Source organism: Capra hircus, chromosome 18 (assembly GCF_001704415.2).
Source record: "Capra hircus breed San Clemente chromosome 18, ASM170441v1, whole genome shotgun sequence".
In the NCBI taxonomy this organism is placed as follows: Eukaryota; Metazoa; Chordata; class Mammalia; order Artiodactyla; family Bovidae; genus Capra; species Capra hircus.
In genome coordinates this window covers 16162694-16185026 of record NC_030825.1, presented here as the reverse complement: position 1 = coordinate 16185026, position 22333 = coordinate 16162694, and the positions used below count along the sequence as shown (strand labels likewise).

General features: G+C 54.8%; 2 protein-coding genes across 5 annotated transcripts in view; one reads left to right on the top strand and one right to left on the bottom strand.

Annotated features, from left to right (window-relative positions):
* GAS8 (growth arrest specific 8) overlaps positions 1–11280 on the bottom strand; it is a 36131-nt gene extending 24851 nt beyond the window's left edge. For all 3 annotated transcript variants that reach the window (XM_005691945.3, XM_005691944.3, XM_013971009.2), the window contains exons 1-8: positions 10313–11280; positions 8616–8702; positions 3956–4153; positions 3380–3586; positions 1896–1950; positions 1155–1360; positions 626–793; positions 215–301 (exon numbers count right to left, since the gene is read on the bottom strand). In XM_005691945.3, coding sequence (XP_005692002.2) covers positions 215–301; positions 626–793; positions 1155–1360; positions 1896–1950; positions 3380–3586; positions 3956–4153; positions 8616–8702; positions 10313–10426 — 1122 coding nt within the window. In that variant the 5' untranslated portion in view covers positions 10427–11280. The remainder of the gene's footprint in view (positions 1–214; positions 302–625; positions 794–1154; positions 1361–1895; positions 1951–3379; positions 3587–3955; positions 4154–8615; positions 8703–10312) is intronic.
* DBNDD1 (dysbindin domain containing 1) lies at positions 14226–22064 on the top strand. Of its 2 annotated transcripts, XM_018061928.1 has the most exons (5): positions 14227–14385; positions 17725–17853; positions 19750–19899; positions 20068–20208; positions 20868–22064. In XM_018061928.1, exons 1-5 carry the CDS (start codon positions 14355–14357, stop codon positions 21023–21025), a joined length of 609 nt encoding a protein of 202 aa, XP_017917417.1. In that variant the 5' UTR covers positions 14227–14354; the 3' UTR covers positions 21026–22064. The 2 variants fall into 2 exon arrangements, with proteins under 2 accessions (XP_017917416.1, XP_017917417.1); XM_018061927.1 differs by lacking the exon at positions 17725–17853 and having other exon boundaries at positions 14226–14385.

Genomic DNA, 22333 nt, shown 5'->3' with positions numbered 1-22333 from the left:
AGATGCACCGGGAGCCCCCCAGATGCACTGGGAGACCCTCAGACACCCTAGGAGCCCCCAGACATGCCGGGAGCCCCCAGACACCCCAGGAGGCCCCCAGACATCCTAGGGCCTCCCAGATGCCCCAGGAGGCCCCCAGACATCCTGGAGCCCCCCAGACATGCCAGGAGCCCCCCAGATATGCCAGGAGCCCCCCAGATAACCTAGAGCCCACCTTGATGAATCGCTGTTCCAGCACCTCGTGCTCCCACCTCAGGCTCTTCAGCTCCTTCTCAGTGACTTTCAGACGGGCTTTTGTGCACTGGAGAGAAGGGTCAGAAAGCACCCCCAGTTCAAGCACCCACAAGATGCGGCTCAGGAGGGATAAGCAGGTGAGGTGATCATCAGAGCGAATGGCTCCCGGACACAATGGACCGAGCCCCACCATGGCAGCCAGGGGCCACCTGGCTCCCAGAACAGGTGCCAACCCCACATGCCCCCAGGAGGTCACCAGGCAGGGGACAGAGGGGTTCAGCACCTCCCGTGGTGCCCCAAAGGCCAACTCCACTCTGGGACTCGGGAGACACCTGCCCGACCTTCCTGCCCCTTCACACCAGGGAGGGCTGGGAATGCAGCGGAAACCCACCACCAGGATCTGCTTGTCCCTCTCATAGCCCCCGAGTTTCTTCTGCATGTCATTCATCTCCTCCCGAGCCTTCTGCAGGGGGTCCGCCAGGCGCCGGTTCTGCATGGCCACCTCCGTCATCTCCTTCTCCATGTGCTCCTCCTTCTTCCTCATGTCCTCCATCTGCTCCTGGGGGGGCCGGGGGAGGAGCGGGAGGGGAATGTTGGTGGCAGGACTGGGGGCTGTGGCCTGCACGGGGGCTGTGAGCTCTCCTGCCCAGAGAGGATGGTCCTGGGGCATGTGTTCCGTGTGTAAACACGGAGAATAGTTTCTGAATTCTCTAGTAACGCGGACTGCATGCAAGCAGAGCTTCCGCTGTGCTCACTGCCAGCACTTAGGTGCGACGACACCCCTGGTGCGCATGGGCCTATGACTTCCCCTCCACGTGAAGGGACTCACAATCTGTGCGTTTCAATCAGGGGCCGCTGAAGGCCAGGTGTGTCTACAAGCAGGGGTGTGGGCCCGAGGTGGCAGGCAGCCCCGGCGGCACCTTGAGGGAGTTGATGAGAGCCAGGTTGTTGAGGGTGATGTCGTTGTAGTAGTTCTTGATGTCGGTGAAGGCCTCCTCGTGTCGCTGCATCAGCGTGGTGATCTGGCCGTTCTTCCTCTCCTCCACTTCGTGGATCTCTGTCTTCCTGCGCAGGTCGAGCTCGTCCCGAAGCATCTTCATCTTCTTGTCGTACTTGGCCTCGATTTCTGAAAGGGAGCAGCACCCAGAGCAACTGAGCAGAACCCCTGGTGCCGTGGTGACGAGAACAGATGGCGGCTGTGCCCAAGACGGGAGACCTCCCAGGGGATGGAGGCTGCCGACAGCGGGTCTGGGCGGGGCGCTTCTCCTGCTGCGTGGCACCAGCACATGCCCTCCTCTGCCTGTCACAGGCACCGCTGATCAGTCCCTGCCTCGGGGATCCCAACAGCCAAGCGTCACCCAGTGCCAGGGGACACGGACCACGGCCATCCAGCCAGACTGTGGCTGAGGTCGGCGCCTCTGCAGGACAGGAGGGACAGCATGCCGCCCCCTAGCTGGGCGACCTGCTCCAGGAGTCACTGTGTGCCAGGGCGGGGGGGCGAGGGGGTCCTCCCAGCCTCCCACTTCCCACAGACACCAGCCTTAGAAATGACCATGTCCTCTCACTCCACATGTCTGGGCTGTTTTAACTGGAGGGCAGTTCCTTCCTGACAGGAGGGGCTCTCGGGCCGCCTTACACAGCGGAGCGCGGGAAGCACTGACCTCGCACCTGCCTCTCAAAGTCGTTGCGCATCTTGGTGATCTCCTCGGTGTGTTTCTGCAGAGGCGGAAGCAGGCTGTCACTGGAGGCCAGTCGGGACAGGACAGACACCGGCCCTGTGGCAGGGCCCCCTCCTCACTAGCACCAACAGCCTGTGTGGCTGCTGCTCTGGCTGGACCCTCCCCCCCGAGCTCAGGACCAGCCCAGAGGAATGAGGGTCTGGGAAATTCCACATTTCATAATGGACTGGGGAAGATGCTGATGACACTCACACCCTGGCTGTGCCCACAGGCTGGGCAGCAGGACCAGACCCACCCAGAGCTGTAGGCACCCCGTGTGGTGCTGATCTGCTTTGGCTTAGAATACCAGGACAAACTACTCTGACAGCTATAAAGTTTGAATAAAAGGCTTAAATTATACTTTATTTTCATGCCAAGAGGCACTCTGAGCATGTAACTATTCCACATCGTGCCTTGGGTAAGCAGAGACTACACTCGGTAGAAGCCAGCCCATGCTGTGCTTCTGTCAAAACAGCCAGGCCCCTCGAGGAACCACATCTTCAGCACCCTCAAGCTTCAAGGAAAACTCTGCATTATGTTCCCAGACTCAGTTGAGGCTGGGCTGCGTCCAGACATATAGCAAACGTATTGACAAAAGTCTTTCAACTCACAGCCAGGAGAACCTTTGAAAGCCAAAGTTGGACACATCCTCCCTTTGTCCAGGCCCTCCAGAGGTCCCCAACTCAGGTGCAGCAGGGTGGTCAAAGCCCCAGTCCTGTCCACAGCCTCCTCATTCCTTGCAGCCTTCATGCTGGTCCATCCCAACCTTTCTCACGGCCTGGTCTCCCCTAGCCTGGCTCAGCCCTGTCTTCCCCCACCTTTGCTTGGGTGTCACCTTCTCAATGAATTCACAGAACATATAGAGAAACGCAACCACCTCACTTCCTGCATCTCCTGGAGCACTCATGCCCATGGACCTGTGACGTGTGTTTGGCAGTTAACTTTGTTTTCTATCTTGGGGAAGCCTGTCCTCTCCTGACCGTCAGCCCCACCCTCTGAGCACCCACAATCTGAGCCAGGCCTGGTGTGTTACAGGCACTTAAGAAGGAATTCCAACCTCCACCCAGAGCCCCTCAGCCTCCCTCTGAAAGGATCAAAGAGTCTCCAAGGCCAGTGAGGTGCTTTTCAGCATGCTCACAGGACCAAGGCCGCAGCAGCTGAAGGGCTGGCGGGTGGCTCACTCCAGGGGCCCGGGATCGGCAGCACGTGGAGAGCAGCCCAGGCTGGATCTCCCAGTCGGGAAGTCAACCGGTCACTCAAGTCTGAGACAGAACTCTGCACCTGGCCCCAGAGGGGTTTATTTGGCTGATGCAATTGTTGTTGCTGAACATTTCAGTTAATTGCCCACCGGCAATCTTTTTATACAGAACCATGAATTCCCAGGTGTGGCTAAGTCCCGACACGTTCACAGCTGCCCTGGCACCTACCAGCCGCAGGTTCTTCACCATCACCTCGTTGGCCAGCTCCTGCTCCTTCAGCTCCACCTTCAGAGCCCTCATGTCCCGGCGCAGCGTCCCCTCCTGTGCACGGTGCTCCTTCTGCGCCAGCTTCATGACCACGGTGCCCTCCGCCTTCATCTCTGTCAGGCTGCTCTGATGCTCGTACAGCAGGTGCTTCACCTTCTGCTTGTAGACCTGGGGGTGAGGGAGTGCCGCTGCTCACCTGCTCTGTCCACTCACCTGCACACACATATGCTCGCCTGTGCACACAGGCTCGCCTGCAAACACAGGCTCGCCTGCACACACAGGCTCGCCTGCACACACAGGCTCGCTTGAACACACATGCCCACCTGCGCACCTCTACACGACTTCTCACCTGCACACATAGGCTCACATGCTCAGCTGGACACACCTGCTTTGTTATTAAAAAATACCTTCAAGTTCCCAATGTCAAAGGACACAAAAGGCGTGACCGCCCAAAGCAAGGCATGACCATGCCCCTGGACCTCGGGCCAGCTCCTCTGTTGCGCGGCGACTCCCATGGGATTGGGCCAGCCCCCTCACCTTAATCTCCACCTGGTGCCTCTCCTCGGCCTCCTCCATCTCCCGGTCCTTGTTCCGCAGCTCGGCCTTCTTCTCCTCCAGCTGCCTCCGTGTGATCTCCCAGAAAGTGTGGATCTTGTCGCGCTCCAGCTGGAAGTAGTTGCGCTCCTCTCGCTCGCGGTCCAGCTCCTCCCGGATGCGGCCGATGTGCTCCTCCACCTGGTGGGCAGAGTCGGGTGAGGCAGCCAGAGGGCCCACCCGTGACCAGGGGAGGGTGGGCAGAGAAAGGCCAGGAAGACGGTGGGGGGCGCTACTCTCATCTCAAAGTAAACCATGAGTGTAAAGTGAGAACCTAACACACAGTGCTGGGAAGCCTCAGGAACAGGGGACATCAGCAGACAGCAGAAATCTCTTGTATTTGGCCAACAGTCATAATATGATTATATCCTTTTATTCATCCTTGGGAATTTACACTAAAGAAATTTCTCAAAAGAACACAGTAGTGTTCCACTTAAAGGTATTAGCAACACTGTTAGCACAAGAGCAGACAACTAAAATGGACACAGGATCCAAGCTGCTTCTAAACAGCATGGTTGAGAAACAAGAATATATTAGCCAGAAGGTCATATGGGCCTATGATACAAAGATATGACAATGATGCAAATATTTTCATACAAATGATATAAAATGTAAAAACCTTTCACCTTTAAGGATACACGTCAAGCAAAAAATAGCAGACAAAACCAGCAGATCTGAAACAGTCAAGAGGGTTTGATCCAGAGCCAAATGCAAATCTGCAAATAGGTAAAAAAAAGAAAAAAAAGAAAAAAGGACAGATTTCCAGTTTCTTGAGACTCTCACCTGCAAGAATTAGTTATCTTTTGAGCATAGCCTCAGGCCCAGGCTGTAAAGTTTCCCTCTTTTGATAACCATGTTCCCTACAAGGAAACCAGATGTCTTACTTCAAGAGAGGGCCAAGACAACAACTCAGCAAGGAAGGGCAGCCAGGAGACTGCAAGGACTAGGGCTGGGATGGGGCTTGGCTCCCCAGGAAAAGTCCTGACCTGCGAGCCTGCTGCCTTCGTGTTACTCAAACGAATCATCTAAACCAGGCTCCTCCTGACTCTGGCTCACACTGGATGTTCCTTCACTCGGTATTTAGACTTCTTATAAATATCTGGATTTCTCACTTGTCTTCAAATATGAGAAAACAGCTCTGGAGCCCAACGCCCACAGGGTAATCCTGCAGCAACTTGGCGACAGTTCAGTTCAGTCGCTCAGTCGTGTCCAACTCTTTGTGACTCCATGAATTGCAGCACGCCAGGCCTCCCTGTCCCTCACCATCTCCTGGAGTTTACCCAAACTCATGTCCATCAAGTCTGTGATGCCATCCAACCATCTCATCCTTGTTGTCCCCTTCTCCTCCTGCCCTCAGTCTTTCCCAGCATCAGGATCTTTTCCAATGAGTCAGTTCTTCACATCAGGTGGCCAAAGTATTGGAGTTTCAGCTTCAACATCATTCCTTCCGAAGAACACCCAGGGCTGATCTCCTTTAGGATGGACCAATTGGATCTCCTTGCAGTTCAAGGGACTGTCAAGAGTCTTCTCCAGCACCACAGTTCAAAAGCATCAATTCTTCGGCCCTCAGCTTTCTTTACAGTCCAACTCTCACATCCATACATGACTACTGGAAAAACCATAGCCTTGACTAGACGGAACTTTGTTGGCAAAGTAACATCTCTGCTTTTTAATATTCTGTCTAGGTTGGTCATAACTTTTCCTCCAAGAAGTAAGCATCTTTAATTTCATGGCTGCAGTCACCATCTGCAGTGATTTTGGAGCCCCCCAAAATAAAGTCTGACACTGTTTCCACTGTTTCCCCATCTATTTCCCATGAAGTGATGGGACCAGACGCCATGATCTTCGTTTTCTGAATGTTGAGCTTTAAGCCAACTTTTTCACTCTCTTTCACTTTCATCAAGAGGCTCTTTAGTTCTTCTTCACTTTCTGCCATAAGGGTGGTGTCATCTGCATACATGAGATTATTGATATTTCTCCCAGCAATCTTGATTCCAGCTTGTGCTTCCTCCAGCCCAGCGTTTCTCATGATGTACTCTGAATAGAAGTTAAATAAGCAGGGTGACAATATACAGCCTTGACGTACTCCTTTTCCTATTTGGAACCAGTCTGTTGTTCCATATCCAATTCTAACTGTTGCTTCCTGACCTGCATACAGGTTTCTCAAGAGTCAAGTCAGGTGGTCTGGTATTCCCATCTCTTTCAGAATTTTCCACAGTTTCTTGTGATCCACACAGTCAAAAGCTTTGGCATAGTCAATAAAGCAGAACTAGATGTTTTTCTGGAACTCTCTTGCTTTTTCCATGATCCAGTGGATGTTGGCAATTTGATCTCTGGTTCCTCTGCCTTTTCTAAAACCAGCTTGAACATCAGGAATTTCACGGTTCACATATTTCTGAAGCCTGGCTTGGAGAATTTTGAGCATTACTTTGCTAGCATGTGAGATGAGTGCAATTGTGTGGTAGTATGAGCATTCTTTGGCATTGCCTTTCTTTGGGATTAGAATGAAAACTGACCTTTTCCAGTCCCGTGGCCACCGCTGAGTTTTCCAAATGTGCTGGCATATTGAGTGCAGCACTTTCACAGCATCATCTTTTAGAATTTGAAATAGCTCAACTGGAATTCCATCACCTCCACTAGTTTTGTTTGTAATGATGCCTTCTAAGGCCCACTTGACTTCACATTCCAGGATGTCTGGCTCTAAGTGAGTGACCACATCATCGTGATTTTCTGGATTATGAAGATCTTTTTTATACAGTTCTTCTGTGTATTCTTGCCACCTCTTCTTAATATCTTCTGCTTCTGTTAGGTCCATACCATTTCTGTCCTTCATTGTGCCCATCTTTGCATGAAATGTTCTCTTAGTATCTCTAATTTTCTTAAAGAGATCTCTAGTCTTTCCCATTCTATTATTTTCCTCTATTTCTTTGCATTGATCACTGAGAAAGGCTTTCTTATGTCTCCTTTCTATTCTTTGGAACTCTGCATTCAAATGGGTATATCTTTCCTTTTCTCCTTTGCTTTTCGCTTCTCTTCTTTTCACACATGTAAAGCCTCCTCACACATGTAAAGCCTCCTCACACAGTCATTTTGCTTTTTTGCATTTCGTTTTCTCAGGGATGGTCTTGCTCCCTGTCTCCTGTAGAATATCACGAACCTCCATCCATAGTTCATCAGGCACTCTGTCTATCAGATCTAGTCCCTTAAATCTATTTCTCACTTCCACTGTATAGTCATAAGGGATTTGATTTAGGTCATACCTGAATGGTCTAGTGGTTTTGCCTACTTTCTTTAAGTCTGAATTTGGCAATAATCCAAGTCTATGCCCCAACCAGTAATGCTGAAGAAGCTGAAGTTGAATGGTTCTATGAAGATCTACAAGACCATTTAGAACTAACACCCAAAAAAGATGTCCTTTTCATTATAGGGGACTGGAATGCAAAACTAGGAAGTCAAGAAACACCTGGAGTACCAGGCAAATTTGGCCTTGGAGTACAGAATGAAGCAGGGCAAAGGCTAATAGAGTTTTGCCAAAAGAACGCACTGGTCATAGCAAACACCCTCTTCCAACAACACAAGAGAAGACTCTACACATGGACATCACCAGATGGCCATCACCGAAATCAGAGTGATTATATTCTTGGCAGTCAAAGATGGAGAAGCTCTATACAGTCAGCAAAAACAACACTGGGAGCTGACTGTGGCTCAGATCATGAACTCCTTATTGCCGAATTCAGATCTGACCACAGCTGCCCTGAATCTCTCATCTTACTACTGCCTGGACCCCGAGAGCCTCCAAGCTCTGCAGACTGACCCCTGCCATGTCACAGGACAGGAAGTAAACCTGTAGGGAGGAAACACTCCGATTGTTGGGGCGACACAGCAGGTAAGCCAACCTCCCTGAGGCATCCCCAGTGACCCCCTTGAAGCACAGCCTGACCTCATTACCCTCTACAGACTGCCGATGGCTTCCCTGTGTGAGAAAGAGAGCCTGTTCACCACTTTCAAGGGCCTCTGCCCTGCTCTCCATCTTCAGGTCTTATGCCTTGTTGAATCTCCCTTGATTTCTTTTATCTTAAAACCATCAAAAGTAAGTAAGGGTCATGAACACTTCCAGACCACATCTGCTCTCATGGGTTGCGCAAGTTATAGGTTTTGGGAGCCTTTCAAATGAAACTGTAATTAATCAAATCATGTTCCCTAGCTCTTAATGTCATCGAAATGAACAAGCGGCCTAAAATAACTCACAGTGTTTAATGGTAAATCAAATAAATGAGAATGCTGTAAGTGTATATACTATGATTAACATCTCCGTAAACAGTAGGGGCCTAAAAAGGGTAAGAATGAAAGAAAACTTAAATAGCTTTATATCAGAAAAACATTTCCTTCCAAGTTCCTACTACCCTAGAGGAAAGTTTACCCATCACACGTGCTGCATTGTTTCACATGTCCTGGTGTGGGCAGACGGCAGGAGCCAGACTGAGGGGAGGCAGACAAGGAGCCGGGGTGCTGCAGTCTAAAAGAACTTCCTAGGACCAGCGTGGGGCAGCAAACCCATCCCACCCGCCCCAGCAAGGGGCCGCGGCCCAGCCAGCCCGCTCACCTGCTCCTTGCTCATGTCCTCCGGAGCCAGCCCATCAACAATCGGAGTGCCTTTGCCTTTGCCTTTCTTCCCTTTCTTTTTGGGCGCCTTGGATTGAAGAATACATGGTCGGGTTAGGGTTCACTTCTGGCTGGTTCATTCCCTTTCAGGGCCATTCGGGAGAGGAATTTCTGCCTGGAACCTCCATCTGACTGCCCACTGTCTCAGGCTTCCACCCGGGCCGCCTCACTCTGCCCTAAGGTTTCCCATCCTTAACCACAGGCATATTCTGTTGACACCTTTGGAACAGCAAAGAGAAATCTCCCTTCTCAGAAGAGAATATTGCTTCCCCTCAGAAAGGAAGAGGGAGAACATGTTCCTTGTATACAGCAGAGACTTCCTTGGTGTGGAGCAAAAGCTACTCGGCCTCACAAAGGAGTATCCCCAGCAGCACAGACTATAGTGCTTGGCAAGTGCCAGAGAGAAACCTGCAATATATCGCTCCATGGGCGCAAGGTGGGTGCCTCAGAGACCTGGGGTGAAGACTGCTGGTACAGACTGGCACTCACACACTGTGGGCTCTGTCAGTGGGGTGACGCCTGCTTTTAACCACTTCTCCACGGTGCCAGAGGGGACCTTCTGCCCCACTGCCTCTCCAGGGGCCACTCAACAGAAAGAAAACTAACGCCTTATCCTCTGCCCTCACTTCTCACAAGTTTCTGTGGCTCATGCTTTTGTCTATATGTAGGCACGCATCTGCATGTCTCTGTAACATTTTTATTACCAAAAAAGTTTATGAGGAAATGTTAGAAAGCACAAAGTAACAAAAAAAAAAAAAAGGAAAATCATGCATATTTCCCTCAAGTTAGTGAAAGTAGATGTATTTTGGTGATCTTTTCCCAGCTGACTTGCGAAAGACAGAACCGCTGAAATCTTCACTCCTAAAACACTGCCCTCTTTCTAACCCTCTACTCCAAGAAGTCCAACCCATCAGAAGAGCCCAGGAGCTTACTCAGCATCTGGGAGTAAGGCAGTGGTTGGGGCCTCTAGAGCCCCTGGGGCCCCCACACACAGAGGGGTCCCCGCACTGATGGCCACCCTGCCACACCTTCCTGGAAACTGGGTGACCTACAGCCCATACAGCACAGGGGGGAGTGCGCAGCTGAGAGCCCTACCACAGAGGGGTGGGGACTGAGAAGCCCAGAGGCAGCAAGCTCCACTCTGCTCAGTTCCCGCCTGACTCCTCTCAGGTTTGCCCAAGCTCTGCCCTGGGGACTTTACGTGCGCTGGAACCGCTGTCAGGACCCTCTGGCCATCATGGTATACCCCAGGTTCCCGATCCCAGAGGCTGGAGGACCTCTGTTTCCCAAGGATCTGATCAATGAGCCTTCCATTCCAGGTAGGGTAGCCACTCGACCTAGGTTTTCCGGTCCGGACACGTGCACACCGGGCCCTAGGTCTGGGGGCGGGGGAGACGGTGCTCTCTGACCACCACCCGGGTGTGCATAAGATTCTGGAGAGACCAAGTCTCTCAGCTCCACGGGAGAGCCGCGTCTGCGAGGACACCCCGCCCCCCACCCCCCACCCCCCAGAGCACCAAGCCCGCAGCTCCAAGACCCAAAAGCTCCAGATCTCCCGTCCCGGGGACTCCCGGCGCCCAAGGCCAGCCGACCCCTGAGCCCCAGGGCCCCGGCGCGGACCCTAAGAGACCTCCTCACCATGGTTGTGGTTTCCCGCCTGCGTGGACCGACAAACCAAAGCGCCCGGCCTTCCCAGGATGCGCCGTCTCCAGGCAACGACTGCAAGATCCCGCGCGAAGTCTCGAGAACCATCGCGATACCCCGCAGGCAGGGCCGGTGCCTCGCAACGGCGGGAGTCCTTAGCAACTAACCAGGCGGAGTCTGTAGATTTGGGCCGAAGCTGGATATTATCCACACGCTACCTCTCCAAGATACCTGGGAACGCATTCCTTTCGGGACAGGTCTTGTTTACTGCGGGTCTTCCCCACTAAAAGTTAAGCTCCACGGAGGTTGGAGGAACGGTTTCCGTCCACTTGTTACGTACTCTACGTGGGTACAAGACCTACAGTGCATGAACTCCAAGAGTGAGCGAGGGGAGGCGGCCACACCGCGACTTTACCCAAATTAGATTCAAATTCTCGCGGAACCTCTGCCCTTGGGCCTCACCCCACCCTGCCCCCTTTGACGATTCCTCCCACCTGAGGCTGGAAGACAGCTGGATTTCCACAAAGCCTCAGAGGAAGCAAACGTAAGGCGAGAAAAATTTATTCCAGCGGGGTCCACAGTTTTGAAATCAGCAAGTCTCCCCTTCACAAAAACTAACTGCTCTTCCTAAAGAGACTTTGTCCTCCTGGTGAGGAAAAACTAGAAACCTTTGCTACGGGTTTCCAGACGAGCTCTGCAGGGAAAAAAAGTCTTCAGGGGTTTTCTTCCCTCTAACCTCTTGCTCTGAAAACTGCTAACTGCTTTACAAATTGCAGAGAGAATTTCTGATCCCTCTTACCATCCTGCTACCTATACCCAAAACAACACCATTTGTTGTCTTGTTTTCCACACTCAACATTAGCATCTTATGAAATAGTGGTTTTGCGGCAGGTCAAGCTTTTCTGTCAGTTTGGGAATGGAGAGGAATCTTCTCTCCCTGGAGAACTGCCTTGGGCACAGAGTGTGAATAGTGGAGAAAGGCTCAGGTCAGGGAAGAGAGCCACAAAAAAGAGCCTGGGGGTTTCCTGTTTGCCCACCCAAGACTTGATTGTTCCTGGAGAGGAATGGCCCTTTGGAGGGACTGTATCAACCGACTTGCACAAAGAGTGACATTTATAGCAGCCCCAGGGCCTCTGGGAGGTCTGATGGTGTCTCTGTACCTGGGCTGACAAGAGCCTGAGCCTGTGTCAGACACGTCTGGTCTGATAGGGGTCTTCTCCCCTAAGGTAGGCTCCTCCCACAGGGGTTCTGGCAAGTAAGACAGTGCAGCCTGGTAGGACAGAGTGCTAATGATTATTATTTAGCACTTACTATGCTAGGTGCCTCATGCTGACTGGCTTTTTGCTTTAGAATTCTGGCTGGGAGTCCTGAATTAAACGAATGCATTAACAATAATTCCTTTCAACAAAAAGGGCAAGAATAGGAGGGTTAGCTCAGGATAACAAGACAGGGTATTCGTTTGTCACAAATGAACAGCACAGCACGGTTTATCAGTGTGCACTGCCGAGATGAAGAGTTCAGGGAGGCCTTGTTGCCAGCTCTCTGGGCTCCCCACAAGGCCCATGGTGACCTGTGCTTTTCATACTGAATTTGAGTTCAGATTTATAGAAAAGAGCCTTTCTCCACATGGGTGGCTTGAGATACTTTTAATCGGCATCAAGCTGAGCATCTCAGAAACCCAGATAAATGACATCTGAGTTTCCTACAAAATGACAGACCAAATGTTAATACAAACCCAATGACCTATGGTGAATATCTGGCTCTTCCTAACACCCACGTACATGGTCATCCAAGTAAACTGCCTCAGATCACAACAGCAACTCAATGGAGGCCTGAATGTTAGCATAACAGAGTCCTCAAGAAGACTAAACGTTTTTAGAGATCAACCCGTGAAGTATTTACAAAAGAACTGACATAATACATATAGGATTTGCTTCAAAACATCCCAGAAGTGGAAGAAGGCATTGAAAGCAGAGAAGAAATACGATCAGCCATGAGTCAGTAATCACTGAATCTGAATGATGGGTACAAGTGGGTTAATTATGCTATTCTACTACTGTTTGGTTTTTTCTTTTTATTTAATTTTTTAAAATAGAAGTATAGTTGACTTCCATGAAAATGTTTTGAATGAAAAGTTTGACCCTGGCCTCTGGAGTCAGGTCAGCTGGTCCCCTGGACAAGACTCCCTGTGTATCCACTTACTCTTCTGTCCAACAGGGATAATTATTAAACACCAAGACTGTTACAGTTACTATGGCTGTGTGACAGGTTGGCCCCGAAATGAAATGGCTTAATATAGTGACAACATCTGTTTTGCCCATGAATCTGCAACTTGGCTGGGACCCTGTGGGGACAGCTCACCTTGGTTCCATGTATTACCCCCACCCCAGGGAGGGTGGCTCAAAGGAAGGGTCTGGCTCCTGGCTGAGACCTTACATCTGGTTCATTGGCTACTGTGGGCCAGACAACACTCAAGTGGCCCTTCAAATGGCCTGGGCTTTCTCACACAGGGTGGCCGAATTCCAGGGGAGCTTGGGGAGTGAGACCTGAATCCTACTTAAGACCCAGCATTGGAGTAACATGGCATCAGCTGGACACAGTCCACTGGTCAGAGCAGCACAAGCCTTGCCCAGGTGTGAGCAGGAGCACAAACAGGGTATGGCTGGATGGGACCAGAAGGTTCTGGAAGACATGGCGAATCAGAGATACTGCTCTGACCATTGTGAGACAATACAAACTTCCACCCCAGTAGCCAGTGTGCACCTACTGTCCTGACCTCTCAAGGCTTATGTCCCCACCACCCTCAGCTTTGTCCCAGAGGGACTGATCTGCCTCTTGGAGTGCAAACTGCAACAGCTTGTCCTAATGGGTCATAACATCATTTTAGCAGGTTTTTTTTGTTTGTTTTGTAAGCTAAAGAAAAATAGAAACTATTAGCCTGCCACACTGACTGACAGTTGAGAAAGCTATGGCCTCCGGGTGACTGGAGTGGACTGAGGCCTTGGATGGCTGAAGATGCCTTAGGAGGGTACCTTTCCTGCAAACACCAAGTTCACACCTTCCTCCTATGCGAATTTCTCCACTCCTAGCTGGGACCAAGTCTGTCTCCCTGACGCTCTTCTTTGGTTGGTTTGTCTAGACCAGGAGCTTGCACTTGGTTCCTCTGGCTTCCTGTGACTGGCTGTGCACCTTGGTCGCACTCCCCTCCCCCCCCCAACCCCGTGTTCAGCTTCACCTGAAAAATCAGGGCCTCATCTGCTAAGGATTCCCCAGGAGAAAGAAATGCGATACTGTGCATCAAGAGCTTGGCACAGGGCTGCATTCCAGGGCCTTGTGCAGGGGACCAGCGACTGGAAGTGGGACTCCACTGAACTGTTTGGAGCTCTCAGCACGCCCAGACGCTGCCTGCCTGCCTTTCGGGACGCCCCCTCTCTGCCCGCCTCCCTCTCCTTACCTCCCTTCCCCTCTTCCCTCCCCATTCCCCCCACGCCCCAGCCCCCGCACCGCGTCTCTCCAAAGCATTTGCCACGGTCTGCAGTTCTCGGCTTATGGGCCCTAGGATGTTGTGCCCGTCCTTCCATGTCCCGCGGAGCGCCGGCACGTCGTTGGAGTCCCACAGATGCGTGGGGATGATCCCGCACGGTGGCACGGCTGCTGAGTGAGGGTGCGCGCAGGGACCAGGCCAGGGATGGGGGCCGCGGGCAGGTCCGGGTGGGAAGCGGGACAGGAGGGGTGCCGTCGGCGGGGAACGGTCTGCAGGGGCCGACAGGGGGCGCGAGCAGGGCGGGGCGGGGCCGCACCTGTGCTGCGGGGGCAGAGGAGGAGACGGCGGGGGGGCGGCGGGGGGCGGGACCCGGCCCCGGAGCAGCTGCGCGCCCCGCCCCGCGGGCTCCTCCCCGCTGCCTTGGTCCCCCGGCTGCTGCCCCGATGCGCTGCGCAGAGAGCCGGGGCCGAGTCGCCGCCGCAGCTGCAGGGGCGCCGGGGCCGAGTGACGCCGCCGCCGCCGCGCGGTCGGCTCCCAGGCCCTACCGGCCGCATGGAGCCCCCAGAGGGCGCCAGCCCGGGAGGTGAGTGTGGCCCCCCTGAGCCCTAGATCTGCGCCTCCCCGCAGTCCTTTCCCCCGGCCCTCTCACCGACCACGCCCCAGGGCCGCCAAGACCCGTAGGCAGCTCCGAGTTCCCCTATGCCGGGCCGGAGCGTGGAAGCCTAAGCCCGCCGTGCTGGGGAAGCCAGGCCGGGGTACCGCCGGGAGCGGCCCCCGCGCTGGGCTAGAGGCGCACGGACCGCGTCCCCGCCCCCTCGTCCTCCGCGCTCCCGGCCGAGGCAGCGGTGCCTGGCGCGCTCCTGAGTGGGCGGCGCACAATTTGGTCCTGCGCCCCCTCCCAGCAGAGCCGAGGATCCGGGAGATGGGGGCGTGCCGGGACCAGAGTCGGGGTCCAAGTCAGCAAGGCGTAGGGGGGAGGCTACGCTCTCAACCGCGCATCTGCTTTGTTCGGCCGTGCCGAACCTCTCTGGGGGTTGGGCGGGGAGGCGGCAGCCGGGATGCTGCGGGGCAGCAGGCTGAGATTCGGGCTCAGGCTCGGGCTCGGAGCGAGGGAGGCGGATGATGCCCCGGACGGCCTGCGGGGGCTCCCATGCCTGCAGGGATTACTCGGCCTGGCGCGGCCAGAAGCGCACACACCTGGGAGTCGAGGGGTGAACGGAGTGACCCCTCCTCAGGGCCTCTGTCAGCTGTCCAGACGGTGGAGATGTACCCGGGGGTCTCTCCCCAGGAGTCTGGCCCTAGCCTGACCCTGGCCCGGTGGTGAGAGGAAAACTCTAGAAACGTCCCCTTTCAGGAAGGGTTTTCCTGTGCCGTCGGCCTAGGAAGTTGGATGCAAACTGCCGGGCTCCTCCACCCACCCGGCCAGACCCCAGGCACACCTAGGCTTTCTTGGAGGTCCCCTCCCCTGAGCACACAGGGATCCGCTGGGGGCCACGTAGCCCACGAGGGCCGCCTCTGGAGACCCAAATGCTAGCCGTGGAAGTGTCCTGAAGCAGTCAGTCCACTTACTGCTGTCTGAAGTCTGAGCTGGGCAGGTGCGTTCCAGACACCTTCTGGGGGCCCTTGTCACCCTCCTCCTGAGCACCAGGAGACACACTGGGGAGGGTGGGGGACAGTGGGTGTGGTTTTCTTTGTTTTGTATTCCTGTGGGCTGCACCGGGACCCCAGGGCTTCCGGTGCAGCCTTATGATGGATGATTCGGTGGGGAAGGCTTGGTGAGCAAGGGCTGAGGGATGCCGGCAACCAGACCCATCTGAGCTCCGTGACCACTCCTTTCAGTGTAGATAGACCCCCTTCCCTGCAGATCAAGAGAGCAGACAGCAGGGGTGAGGGAAGGGAGTGTTCTGGAGCCCCAGAGACCTGTGTTCACCAGGTGCCTACTCTGTGCAGGCACACAATGGGTCTGGGGCCAAAGCCGGCAGACAGACTTCTTACCCCACAGCCACATCCTACCCCATAGGGTCACGTGTGGGTGGCTGTGACTGTCGTTCTCTAAGTTTGCCAATTTCTGGGAACTTATACTGGAGAGAGGGGCACATACAGAACAGAAAGCTGAAGCTCCCCACGTGCCCCCGGCCAGCTGCTCACCCACTTCCACCAGCCTTCCTTCAGTACTAATGTGGCAAATCTAGACGTATTATTTCAGCCTTAAGTACCTCTGAAATTACTTCTATAACGTTTCATAACTAAAACCTAAATGAATCAATAATATCAAATGCACAGACAAGGAGGGGAGAGGCGGGGGTGCACTCTGCAAAGTGCTGTTGGGAGACCAAGCATCTAGCCCACCCACCTCCGAGTCTTGTCCATCTGAGAGAGGGGCTGGGGCCCAACCCTGGAGGCTGAGCCAAGCCAGCATCCACCAGGCATCCTCGACATAGGGGATGGTGCCCATGCCTCCTTTGCTGCACCCATGTTGGTTTTATGCTATTCATTCATTCGCTTCATTAATTCACTCATTTGTGGTGGGTGTGTGCAGAGCCCCTCCTCCAGGCTTGGGGCAAAGTCCTGGGCACACAGCAGGGAACTTGAGATCTGGGCCAAGTTCTTGGCACGAATGTGCTGGAAAATAGGTCAGCAGCGTGGCACAGGGTAACCCTACCATATCTGTTCACAGCAAACCCTGGGCAGGGCAGGACTGTGGCCCCCCAGCTCCAGTCTCCCCATGCAAGTACTGCCTCAGCGCTTCCGCAGGTCAGGGCAGCAGGTCCCCCTGCAGGAGTCATAGGCTGCATTTCTTCAGTGGGGCATGCACTGGGCTGCTGGTCCACGCTGAGCTTCCTGGGGAACTAGAAACACCCCTCACCTTTGCCCTGGCCTGGGCAACCCTGGGGTTACTTCTGGGCCACAGGCAAGCACCCTTGCCCCTGTGTCTACTTGTGTGATCAGTCACTGCTCTGCTTCACACCCCAGGAAGAGCAGGGGGTCTCACCCATGGAGAATCTGTCCCTCCTTCCTACAGAGGTCTATCAGACAGACTCAGGTAGCACAGCTGCTTAGGAACTCTGGGTGGGGTCTTGGGCTCATTTGTTCAACCAGCATTTACGGTGCACCTGCTGTGCACGAGGACCAAGCCAAGGGCCTGTTTCCTTCACTTCCGGCTGAAAGATCAGCATCCTTGATGCCAAAGTTGTGTCTTCCGCTGCTCCCTCCCCCTTCCCAAAGCTCTGACACAGGCCAGGACACCAGGATTTACAAAGTAAAGAGCAGACCACTGCCAAAAGGAGAAGGAATAAAAAAGTCAGTAGAAGGTGACTTAAAAATTCACGGTTAACATATTCCATTGGCTCTGCAACACCATCAGCTAAATGGTGCTGTTTCAGATACACTGAAATTTGTTAACATGTGCTTCTCACAATCAATACAACAGGCCACTGTGCCTGTGGGGGCTGGAGGGACCCCTGGATCCCAGGGTCTATAAGGAGGCGCATCTGCTTGCCCTGCCCCCATCTCAGAAGCTGTAGATGTCCTCCTTTCCACCTGGACCGAGTCCCATTCCATAAACATGCAGGTAGGTGCTTTCCTTCCCAGAGCAGCCAAGCTCCCTCAGGGCCTTCTCCTGCCCTCTGCTCCACCTTTGATCCTAAGTCCCCTTCTGCCTGGCCAGGGCCTAGCTTCCCTGTGGGTACAAGGTCAGGGTCTCCCCTCCCTCCATGGGCTGGCAGGTGGTGGCCAAGAGTTCCCGCTCCAGAGCCCCTGTGTTAACGTGCCTGTGACAAGCTGATCCCCTCCATGTTACAGGACAAAACTCACAGTCCCTCCCTCGTAGCTGGTTGTGACATTAGCTGAAAACCATGTTGCTGGGGTTGTGTCTAGCACAGAAAACCAGGAGCCACTGTCACTCTTCTTCTTCTTAACCCAGAGTCACCCGCCCCATGTGGAGGCTCCACAGAAATGGCAGCACCTGGCCGGAGCCCCCAGCCGGACAGAGGCCACCCTGCTCACCCACCAGGATGGGCCACGTGTGCAGAAGAGGATCAGGACACTCCAGGCACGCATGTGCCCTTGGGGAAGGGCGATCTGGCCACTGTGCCATCTCTTAAGAAACAACCGTGTCCTACAAAGGCCCCAAGGGCTTCCTGGGCCTCAAGCTGCAGCAGGAACTCTGAGGTTCAGGAAAGGTGCCCCTGTCAGGCTGGGTGGGCTGGGCCGCCAGTGGGTGTAACCCTGCCCTCCGAGGATGCTCAGATACCACGTGCCAGATGTGGCAGCGAGGTGGAAACCAGATCCTGAGCCCCATCCAGCAGGGCCGGCCCCGGGCCCCAGTGACACAGCACAGGGCAGAGCCAGGCAGGCCCTGCCAGTCAGCAGGCTCACCTGCCCTCAGTCATGCTTCCCAGGGAGGGGTGCCCTCTGAGGCTGGGGCAGCCCAGCCAGCTCTGCAGCCGCAAATCCATGTCCCACTTCCCACTCAGCCAGGACCCTCTGGACCCTTGACGTGGCCTGCCAGGCACGTCAAGGCTGCTGGCTGCACAGGCCCACCCCTCAAAGGCAGCTGTTGGTGCTGGGCCCCCCTGATCCTCTTTGGCAGCTGCTCCTGTGGCCTCATCCACACCCCACTCTCCAAACTCGCCCGCCGGATAGGCAAGGCCCCACTGCTGATGGAGGGACTCCACACTCTGTACTGGGCACCTGTTCAGCTGGGGGGTCCCTCAGCTGAGGGCAGGTCACTGTGGAGAGGCGTCTCAGGGTAGCCGAGGGGTCCAGCTGCCTCAGGGCACATGCCTGACAGATGACTGGGACCCTGGCTCTTGCGGGAGGGACACTAGAACACTCTGGAAGGGAGGAATGGGTGAGCTGTGCATGGACATGGCCCTCCTTGGGGTGGAAGCCCCACCTCTGAGTGGTAGTGCCCACCAAGCAGATACCCAAGGGGCCTCGGCTCTCACTTGACAGAGACAAGCTGTTACATGAAAACAAAATTTGAGCAGAAAAAATCCCTGGGGGAACATCCCCAGTTGTGAGGTTGGTGGGGAATGGGTCTGCCACGTGCCCCGTCTAGTAACTTTCACTATGAGAATGTGTTATTTTGAGTTCAAACACAACATAGGACAGACACATGAGCTAGGGCCAGGCTGGATTAAAGCAAATGTATTACCGTCCACTAGACCCTCAGTTCAGTCACTCAGTTGTGTCCAACTCTTTGCAACCCCATGGACTGCAGCACGCCAGGCTTCCCTGTCCATCACCAATTCCCAGAGCTTGCTCAAACTCATGTCCATCGAGTCAGTGATGCCATCCAACCATCTCATCCTCTGTCATCCCCTTCCCTTCCCGCCTTCAATCTTTCCCAGCATCAGGGTCTTTTCAAATGAGTCAGTTCTTCCCATCAGGTGGCCAGAGTATTGGAGCTTCAGCACCAGTCCTTCCAATGAATATTCAGGACTGATTCCCTTAAGGATTGACTGGTTTGATCTCCTTGCTGTCCAAAAGACTCTCCAGACTCTTCTTGGAATAAAGAGTTCATGATCTGAGCCACAGTCAGATCCTGGTCTAATTTTTGCTGACCGTATAGAGCTTCTTCGTCTTCAGCTGCAAGACAGTCTTCTTTAGTAAACCCTAGTGGGACCAAAAGTAGACAGGTGACAGTACTGGGGTCTTGGGGGCTCTGACAGAACCAGCAAGGGTCCCTGCAAGACCAGCGGTGATTCCCGTTCAAGTAATGAGGGCAGAGGATCTGGAAACCAGAGAACGAGGAGCCGGGGAAAGTCAGCTTTCTCAGAGAAGCCCCCAGTGCCCTGTCCTTCCTGACCCAGGACCACTCCCGTCACTACCTGAACCTTGAGGGCTAGCCCCATGGGCCAGGTTCTCAGGTCCTCCCAGCCTGCGTCCTGGCAGTGGGGGTGAAGACTCCAGCCCCTCCCGGGTAACGCCCTCTCTGTTGCAGGCTTAGTTAAGGAGGTCGACGTACCACAGGCTGCCCTCAGTGCCCCCATCCCTGTCACAGGGACCAGTGGCCAGTCTCCTGTGGCTGAGGAGGAGTTGTTGGGCATCCCAATACCAGCACCAGGGCTCCTGCAGGTCACGGAAAGGCGGCGTAAGTACTGCCCACCCACCCATCATGCTCCATGAGTCCCCTGGGACCAGGGACGGGTCTCTGGGCCCCACTGTGCCCCAGGGAGCAGGTGCCAGGAATGGGTTGACCCCACCTTGCTCCCCCACACTGGCCATCACCAGGCCCACTAATGTATCCCTCTGCCCCCAGAGCCGCTGAGCAGTGTCTCCTCCCTGGAGGTGCACTTCGACCTCCTGGACCTCACCGAGCTGACCGACATGTCTGACCAGGAGCTGGCTGAGGTCTTTGCAGACTCGGATGACGAGAACATGGCCAGCGACTCGCATGCAGGTGGGATTGCCACTGGGCTCTGAGGGTGTTGTGGGGAGGCCCCGTGGCCTGAGACCACCCAGCACTGCCCCCTGAAGACCTGGTCTGGAAAATTATTTCCTTTCTAATGCATGTTTGTCAACATGGCACCATTCCACTCACTGTTTCTGCACTTTACATACCTTTGTGCTGACTTTAAGGAATCGTCTGCCCCTCCTCAATTTCGGCTTTCAAATAACAGCAAAAGACCACAGCCACAGGCCCCCCAGGAGGAGAATTCACTATGCAGATTTAATTAAAAGGCAGAGCACAAAAGGGGTGGCATTCGCCAAACCTGGCTGCTCCTCAGCTCAGTTCCCAGGAAGCACTGGACCCCACTGACCAAAGAAATGGCATGCAAGCCACTGGAGTGTGGGGGCCCAGAGACCTTCCTCCCCTCCCAACTCCCCACCCACACCAGCTCCAGGCCAGGCTCACACCCAGGGTGGGACCTTGGCTGCATGGGGACCCTTCTGGGAGCATCAGGAAAGCCAGTGCCCAGGCTGCACCCAGACCCATATGCACACACTGCAGGGGGGCCCAAGGTGTGGCTGGACACCATGCTGGAGGCACAAACAGGCCAGGCAGAAGATGCAGGAGTGACTGGTCCGCCACATTGATCCAGCCCATGTTCTCACCAGGCCTACACCCGCTGCCCCGAGCCAGCTGTCTGCGCTCACCCTCCTGGACGCGCACTAGGGCGGAGCAGAACCGTGAGAAGCAATCCTTTGGTGACCCTGAGCGACAGCCTGCCATTGTGGACACGATTCTTACTGTGGAGAGGCCCAAGGAGGACTAGGCCGGTTGGCCCGGGGCCAAGATGGGGCACATCCGGACAGCTGTGGCCACGTGGACACTGCCCACCCTCCCCACTGCGGCTCTGGGCTGGGGTCTCAAGGCACTTCAGCATAAGCACAGCCCAGTGGCCTTATATCAGCTCCTTCCTGGTCCCTGGATCAGGGACAAGGCCCAGGGATGAGAGGAGACTTGTCTGCAGGAACAGTGTTATCATCTGCCACCAGAATCCTGGGTGGGGCCAGGGTGAGTGGGGAACTACCAGTGAAAGGGGATGAACCGCCATGCCGAACTCCAGCCCACAGGAGTCTGCTGTCCAGCCAGGGATTGGATAGGGGAGTGAGTCCCCCAGATCACCTCTGATTCCCCACTGCTCCCTGCTGCTGCCCAGGAACACTGTCAGCGCCAGACAACCCCAACAACTTGCTCGTCCTCCTCCCTCCCTGTCAGCCAGACCCACCTTCCTAAGCGCGGAATGCCAAGTCCATCAAGATGGCCTCAGACAGCAGGGCAGGCAGGGCTTACCCAGTCCCCACAGCCCACCAGGCACACATGCACACACACGTGTACGTCTGTGTCGCTGGCTAGCATCCCAGTCTGGGATGCAGCAGTCTGAGGGGGTGGGGACATGAGCACACCCCCCGAACCTCAATTCAGAGATGCCAGGCTTGACTAATCCCAATGCTGCTTATGTGCTGAGGACAGGACCAGCTTCCAGTCTGACAGCAAGTCCAGTCTGCTTTCTGTCCCTAAGGCCACCTGTCCTGACCCCTTCTTCACTGAGACATTTCTGGGGAAGGAAAAAAGGCTCCTCTGTGGAAGCCTTGGGCACACCCTGCCCGGAAACAGTCGCCTCTGCACCAGCACTGGGGCGACACTGCTACACGGGGGTGATTTCCAGATACAACCAAGAGTCTTAATAGAAAGCAGCCACACCCCACCCACCCTAGGGTCTTCCCTCCAGCCCTCGTCCTTCCTGCTGCAGCTTCCGTGACCTCGTTTCGAAAAAGCGCAATTAAAACATCACTCTGTCCTCAGTCTCACGGATCAGTGTCTTCCTTTCCAGCTTACACCAGAGCTCAGGGGTGAGGGCTGTGCAGGGGCAGGGGGCTGGCTGCTCTAGGAACCTCCAGGAGCTCTGTGCTCTGGTCCTCCCCCAGCTGAAGCATCTGGGGGCTCCACTGTGACACACTGGGGGCTAGCATTTGGCTCTGTCCCCACAAGCCCAAGCTGGAAGAGGCAGCCCCAAAAGGCTCCTCCCAGCCCAGGGCAGGATCTGGGGAGGCAGCCAGCAGGGAGGGCCAGTCTGTGA

What these genes read in the sequence shown, in the direction of transcription:
- DBNDD1 (XM_018061928.1), top strand. Translation starts at nt 14,355, where the DNA reads ATGGAGCCCCCAGAGGGCGCCAGCCCGGGAG. An exon ending in AGAGGGCGCCAGCCCGGGAG is followed by an intron (nt 14,386 to 17,724) that starts GTGAGTGTGGCC and finishes TTCTTAACCCAG; the next exon opens with AGTCACCCGCCCCATGTGGA. An exon ending in GGCCAGCGACTCGCATGCAG is followed by an intron (nt 20,209 to 20,867) that starts GTGGGATTGCCA and finishes TGTTCTCACCAG; the next exon opens with GCCTACACCCGCTGCCCCGA.